This window comes from Dreissena polymorpha, chromosome 2, assembly GCF_020536995.1.
Source record: "Dreissena polymorpha isolate Duluth1 chromosome 2, UMN_Dpol_1.0, whole genome shotgun sequence".
NCBI classification, from domain to species: domain Eukaryota; kingdom Metazoa; phylum Mollusca; class Bivalvia; order Myida; family Dreissenidae; genus Dreissena; species Dreissena polymorpha.
This window is the reverse complement of record NC_068356.1, coordinates 108,469,397-108,477,291: the sequence shown is the minus strand read 5'-3', so window position 1 is coordinate 108,477,291 and position 7,895 is coordinate 108,469,397. Positions and strand designations below refer to the sequence as shown.

At 35.5% G+C, this 7,895-nt stretch overlaps 1 protein-coding gene across 1 annotated transcript in view; it reads right to left on the bottom strand.

The window, feature by feature from the left end:
- Positions 1–635: 635 nt before the first annotated feature.
- LOC127868417 (ribosome biogenesis regulatory protein homolog) overlaps positions 636–7,895 on the bottom strand; it is a 14,853-nt gene continuing 7,593 nt past the window's right edge. The window contains exons 7-10 of the mRNA XM_052410189.1: positions 3,857–3,964; positions 3,152–3,306; positions 2,389–2,525; positions 636–900 (exon numbers count right to left, since the gene is read on the bottom strand). Of these exons, the coding sequence (XP_052266149.1) occupies positions 690–900; positions 2,389–2,525; positions 3,152–3,306; positions 3,857–3,964 (611 nt within the window). The 3' untranslated portion in view covers positions 636–689. The remainder of the gene's footprint in view (positions 901–2,388; positions 2,526–3,151; positions 3,307–3,856; positions 3,965–7,895) is intronic.

The window sequence follows — 7,895 nt, the reverse complement described above, 5'->3', positions numbered from 1 at the left end:
ATCAACGAGACCTCATCAGCACGTTATATTATACATGTACAAAACTTGAAGATCTATGTATATTTTTGAGACAAAAAACACGGTACCCGGAAATAGTTTACAACAGAAAATTGTTCCTACGCTTCTTTTAACAAACGCGGACATTGATTCTTTTTTTGACAACAGGATAATATTTCGCAATGGTTTTTACGTTATTTTGACAGCCCAGTCATTGGCTCCTACTGTCCTACATTTTATTGACATCCGCACATTTGTACCTACAATGACATGCCATACTTAACAACATTTTATTCGCCGATTGAAGGTTCACACCTCATAATTAGCCGATAATTTAATGTATCTTACTGTTTAACAGTAAGCTAACTCATAAGCAGAACAATTATACTTTAATTGACTAACCAACTATATGAAAGTTGGATGATAATTAAGAAAACTGTGCATATCTAGTCAATGAAAATCCTTTAAATTCACTTTCGATTATGTGCCTCATTAAGTCTGTGTTGAAAGTCTGATAAACTTGTTTTTCAAACAATTTATGTGCGTTAGTGGCAATTATTATAGGTTCCCGTAATTGAATAATAACCTGATTCAAAGTTATCGCAGCTCACTGAATTCAATGACAACAAATACTCATACAAACCATATAACTTTATTTACAAGTTCATTTACATTAAAATGCCCATTCATCATTATTTCTTCCCTCCTCCCTTGCCCCCTCCACCACCACCACCGCCCGCCTTTGCCCCTTTTTTGAAGCTGGCCCCTCCGCCACTGCTCCCCTTTCCGCTCTTTTTGAAGCCCCCTTTGAAGTTGCGCAGGTTCCCCTTCTTGCCCTGGTTGCTTCGTTTCCCTGTAGGCTTCTTCTTATGAAGGTCTGGATCTTCGCGTCTCCGTTTGGTTCTGAAAAGACAAACAAGAATAGGCTACAAAACACTTGTACATTTATCATAACTTATCGTATCAAGCACTATTAAGTTGCCAATCAGCTATAAAGAATTTTAGAGCACAATCATTTAACCCCATTTTACTATCAGTCCATCACATGTAAAGGGACATGAGCCAAATAAGTGTAAACAAGTAACATGAATATGATAATAAACAATCAACTTTAAAAAAAGATTTGTTTTAACTTGGGCAATCAGATACACCAGGAAACTTTGCAATCTTGCACAGTAACACCAAAATAGCACCCCATGAAAGATGGTAAACATAGACAAGTTGAACTTTATAAACTCTCAGTAAAATATTTACTTTTCATAACTATAAATAGCTGTCCAAGGGACACATTAAGATTGACAAGCCTTAGTTGTAGTTTAACTGTTATGCATGAAATGTACATTAAGTTTCACGCAAAATTTATTAAAGCACTGTAGATTCTATAATTCCTATTGCAGTGTGTTATTTGTATTGAAAAAGGTTCCATCCCACAGGTGGGGTGTATGAAAACAATATTTTTTGCCAGTTAATATAAAGTTTCTAAGCAAGTTCCTTATTATATAATTGTTACTCGATAAATGTATGTGAGTAAAGAGGGAATATGCATCGTTTGAATGCATGTCTATATGAATGTAGAAAAATACTTGCGATATACCCCTTAAACACTGATGCTATTTTGTATAGTAATTTTTGTACATGCCTATAATTCTATAATTAGAACAGCATTTCACAGCATAGGTACTGTATATTATATGTGCTTTCTCATCTGTTCTTATCGATTTCCATGTAATGTTAAACTCTGCATTGAAGCAAAGCACTGACTGTGGCTTTGGAATAACAGGGAAATTGTCAAAGGCAAGCTATTCTCGCTTTGATCTTTAGATCCCGGACTGGATTGTAAGGGGTGGGTGCGAATCTTTTGCATCCTGTCTGTTGCTGTTATTTTTAGAATATCAAGTGCACAAGGATATTGTATGATATTTATAAACATATAATTTCAAGATGGCGAAAGTCTAACGAGAGCAAAATTGACTCTCCTTCACATAATCTCAGTTCACAGGGGAAGCTAAGACCCATGTCATCCTCACGGTGGAGCCCTGTAGCTGTTGCTCATACCCTTGTTGGATTCTGTAAATGACCCTACTTTATTATATTACACCAATCTTTCATATCAACGCATGAAATAAACTAGAGCTTCATCACAAATGTGACTAAAAGTCGTTCACCGTTGTTAAAGGGCAAATAACTCAGCAATGCGGAGAAAAAAATTGTCTTGCACATCTATACCTCACGGTAATGACATAATTTAAAGTTTTAATCTAATTTGAAAAATAAATGGGCAAAAGTTTGCTGCATTAGCTAATAACATTTTTTGCTGACTGACTGACCGCTAAACTGACCACCAGTGACTCCAATATACCCCCTATCAAACTCCTAAAAACCCCAACTAACCTCGCGGACTCCCATTCTCTCTGCTGCATATTTGCTGCCTTGGCCTTGTCTATGATTGGTCGGTTGCTATGGAGGTCATTGAGGATGTCCAGCTGACGAGTCATCTCCTTCTTCACATCACCATGGTTGGCCTCAAACTGCAACCAGTCACCGTGTATAGAGGATATTTGTATTGACTGCGATACAGCAATATGTCTGCTTTATGTCACTGATATCGTCCAATATTTCACTATTCAGAATAACATACCGATAAATAGATACTAGTAACATGATTTTTTGAAGTTGTTAAATATTAGAAAAAGACCCAGTACACGTCACATTTTAATTAAAATCTATTTAACTTTCTTTAATGATAATTGCAGTGGAGGTATTATATTCAACGTAATGAATTCCAACAAAATATGTACCGCACATGAAATCATGTCTCCCTAAGACTGACTAGAGCTTGCTACAGCAGTGACAAATATCCTCATATGCCGCATATCTATATATATATCAGCTTAAAATAACGGTCTTCGAGAAATAGAAAAACCGGCATAATTAAAGCAATTTTTAATAAATTAAAATGAATAGACAGAGTGTCTATGGTGAATAAAGAATCCCTTCAATAACTCAAGGGAGACACTAACGGTTTCCTGTAGATTAACTGTGGAAATTCATTTGATTTATTTAAAGTTTATATCATTTAAGTGGACCTATCTCAATAACCACAACTAATTGTCACAGTGAGCTAAGTACATTTGTTATGAAACAGAGTAATTACTTTTCTTTTTTTGCCAGTATTTTTTTGAGGTTTCTCTTTGGGCAGACTTTCAGTGAACTTGCCGATGGATGCTGTGGAAGTCTTGGCTGCCGCGAGAGCCTTGCTGAGGTGCTCCTTGTTGGGAGCCTCCGTGGGGGTGAGGCCCACACCAGGCACTGGGGAATAGCAAATTATAGCAATATCACATGCAACATCACATGAAATATTGTAATAGATAATTACATATGACCCTGTTGAACAGGAAACATAATAGCATATCATATTCAATACTTTCAAATGGTTCTGGAGAAATGTTCAAAAAATAGAAGCTTAAATGAAGTGTGAAGAACCGGTACAGACATATGCATGTTCCTATTTTCTAGAACTAATAGCATTGAATCAGATATAAAAATACATAAAAAACTTGACTGCTCTTCATTATACTGATTAACTATTTTGTGATATCGAACATACTGGAACATATTTGTACGAAATATTCAATGATACATTTTTTTTTTAACAGATCGAAAAACAGATACATGTGAATTCTTTTTAAAAGGGGTTAAATTTTTTACTTGTATGTATTAGCTTTCTTTTTAAAAACTTAAATAACATGATTGACAGGACAGTATCAAACAAACTCTGAAGTCTCCCTGTAGATTACAAAGTAGCTGTCAAACTTTATTTTCAGTTATCTTATTGACAAATTCCTTCCATGTTTGATACCTCGTTTGTGTTGTGACCGAGCAATGTTTCGGAGTCTCTGAAGCTCATTTTTGGCCACCCGTTCTTTCTTGGCCGCCGTTCGCTTTGCAAACTGATCCTCCAGAGGGTCTGAAATCAGGCATCAGTTTAGCAGTTCTTCCTTAACTGAGATCATTAATGATTAGCCTCGTTCTGACAAAACTGGGATTTTGCGTAAAGTCTCGTCCCAGATTAGCCTATGAAGTTCCCACAGGCTAATCTGGGATGACACTTTTGGCCTACACTGAATTTTTGTTTAAAAAAGACCTCCTTTAAACAAAACTGTGCATACTGCACAGACTAATATGGGAGGTACCTTACACACAAGCACGTAGCCCAGTTTTCCCGATCATTGATGGGGGTAGGAGCAAAAACTCAAGATAGAAAATAAATGAGTATTCTAGCAGTTGGTTATTATAAAACAATTTCATACTTGAACAATAAGGTTTCTAATGCCTTAAACACATTATTTCCATTTACCTGGCTAATCACTGCTGGATCTCAGTTCTGGTAATGTTATGGATTATTTTAAAAGATAAACAAGTTGTTGAAGCTTCTTTATAATCTGAACATATAACTACTTGTCATGCATATATAAGACCAAGAAAGAAATCAATGAGGGCCAGCTAGTTCTGTTTGTAGAGGACAAGCCTGCCAAATAATTGTTCTTGAGTTCACTTGTAACATTTGTGGCGATTTGTCACGTACCGGGTAATACATTGATATGGCCAATTCCCACCTAACACAGTGTACATTTTCAAATTCAGCAGTAACAAGCAAATTCGTTGAATTGATATCCCCTGCTAAATATGCTTCTGGACACAAAAGTGTTCTGGATGGAAGAACGGATAGTCAACGCCAAAAAAAGCTTTTTTTCAAGATACAATGGGCCAGAACTCCAGTATTAACAGATGGTGTACAATGCATTTGGAGTGCATCATCCTCTTGAGCCAACGTTTTTAAATAAATTGATTTACCGGATTTAAAAAAAAAAATAGGGTCGGGGGTCGAAATAAAAATAAAAGAAAAAAAATCACAGTCAACAAAAAAAAAAAAATTAAAGTTTAAACTTGTCAATTTTTTGTTATTTTTATAAACCAATTTTTTACTTTACTTTTTAACTATATATCTTATTTATGAAAACAGTTAGTCACTTAAAGCAATAGAAATAGTGTTATTAATGCATTTTTCAAGAACATTTCTTTTTAATCTTAATTCTTGTGGAATGTCTTCATTGTCTGCTATTGAATAAAAAATTGTACATTAAAACATTATTAAAAGAAATCACTCAGTGCTTGTTTTTTATCAAATAAAGTGTAATCTGGCACTTTTTTGTTTTATTGTTTAATGTCCTGCTTAATAAACCTTTCTTGAGTAGAAATCAATGTTGAATACTAGTAGCATTAATGAAAAAAAGAGTCAAACTGTGAACACAAGACAACTTTAAACTGTCAAATTGAAAAGAACCTAAAATGTCATTTACATAAACGCAACAGTAGAACACTATAATTTTGTATGTTTCTGACTAGACTGTTATAATCTGAGGAACGCTTAACAGTATAACACCATATTAGTGTTTTTCCCAGGAGGGCAAAGGGGCATGGTGTATTACTTTCAAAAAAGGCATTTTAACGCACAGTTTATGCAAAAAAGGGCAAAAAAAACGTTCTCTGGATACCTGGTTTTGAGAGAAACATTTAATCACATTAGAGGCAGTTAAGGGAAAAACATAAAAATATAAACAAGCACATTTAATGGTAATTGATGTATTTAATTAACTTTATTAAATATTACTATATTTATCTTGCTTTGTCTTATAAACATATAAAGGAAACCATGTTTGCCTTATCCAATTTTGTAACATTAATCCTGCCAGATGTTTTAACTTTGCGAGGAAACTGAATGCAAACACTCGTTTCCGTCACATATATCCACTGAGTAGATTACTAATAAATACGTTGTCGGCATCGAAAACGTTTTTAGCATCGTTCGTTATCACATGTTTTAATTTGCATTTTAGTAATCCCTTCTAAATGTATGATCTCCATCGTTTATTTGATCGTTATTTGCAATTTTTGCCGAGAGTCACAATTTATTTGTTCTGTATTGTCCGCCATCGTGTTAAATGATGTAATCTACAGGTGCGCATCTTTACGTAGAACTGTATAATATGTCTATCTAATACGCGATTGGAATTTAATTCAGTATTCTTAATGTTTGACTTGGCCATGTAATTTGCGACAATTTCTATTTTGAAATAATGCCGCGGATGCTGTTCATTATTATTGTTGTCAACCCAAACTTTTGAGCACGCCATTTTGCATGCCCCAAAAAAGCTTTTACTTTAACATAAATACCATTGGTTTATTCTATTTTAAACAGCCAATGAAATTTGCAGATAGTAAAAATACGGATCCGATAAGACGCTTGCGAATATAAATTTAGATTTTTGTCGTCGACAGTTTTATTTTTTCACACGGGACTTAAACACTGTCGGCGCTTTTATGAAAAAAAAAATGCCGATAGATACTTTTATTTTTATTTTATTTGAAACAAGAGGGCCTAAAAGGCCCAAGGTATCCCCCGTAACATATGCTTTGTTTGAGGATGGGTGCAAATTGGACGTATGAACATAATGATAGATGGACGGACGGAGGACAATAACACAAAACTAAGACAAAGGAAGGTTCTTAAGCCTTCACAATTTATTTAGGTGAATTAATAAGTTGTGCGTTTTCCACAAAAACATTCAATGTTTATATACACTAAATTTTCAGAGTGTTGCAGAGTGAACACAACATCTGTTATGTTAAAAAAGATATGGCTCCGGACACAAAAGTGCCTATAGTAAAAAGCATTTTTTCAAGATACAAAGGGCCATAACTCTGGTTTTAACAGATGGTGTACAATGCCATTTGGCGTGAATCATCCTCTTATGCTTATATATACTCGTACGAAGTTTCAATGAAATATGCCAAAGCACTTCCAAGATATGGCTCCGGACACAAAATTGACGGACGGACGGACAGCCGGACGGACAGCCCGACAACGCCAAAACAATATCCCTCCGCCTCTGGCAGGGCTAATATACTCATACCAAGTTTCAAAGAAATCCACCAAAGCACTTCCAAGATATGGCTCCGGACACAAAAGTGCCTATAGTAAAAAGCATTTTTTCAAGATACAAACGGCCATAACTCTGTTTTTAACAGATGGTATACAATGCCATTTGGCATGCATCATCCGCTTATGCATATATATACTCATACCAAGTTTCAATGAAATCGGCCAAAGCATTTCCAAGATATGGCTCCGGACACAAAAGTGCCTATAGTAAAAAGCATTTTTTCAAGATACAAAGGGCCATAACTCTGTTTTTAACAGATGGTGTACAATGCCATTTGGCGTGCATCATCCTCTTATGCATATATATACTCATACCAAGTTTCAATGAAATCCGCCAAAGCACTTCCAAGATATGGCTCCGGATACAAAAGAACCTATAGTAAAAAGCATTTTTTCAAGATACAAAGGGCCATAACTCTGTTTTTAACAGATGGTGTACAATGCCATTTAGTGTGCATCATCCTCTTATGCACATATATACTCATACAAAGTTTCAATGAAATCCGCCAAAGCACTTCCAAGATATGGCTCCGGACACAAAAGTGCCGGACGGACGGACAACGCCAAAACAATATCCCTCCGCCTCTGGCGGGGGATAATTAAATACGGTCGGCGCTCCCGTAAATCAATTTATTAAACAAGAGCACCGCCTTGCGGGTGCAGACCGCTGATCTTTTTTCTTTTTAAAGGTGTAGGGACTCTCAATTTCAATCACAAAGGAGGGAGGGGTGGAGTGAAGAGGGATGTTTAGTGTGGGTGTGTGGACATTTATTACATTATCTTCCAAAAATGCAAAAATAATAATTAGGGGGGGGAGGGTTCTTGGGTGCGATGGTTGGACGGTAGTTCAAAAATAAAATAATAAAAATAAATATTTGTGTTTTTTAACCGTTTC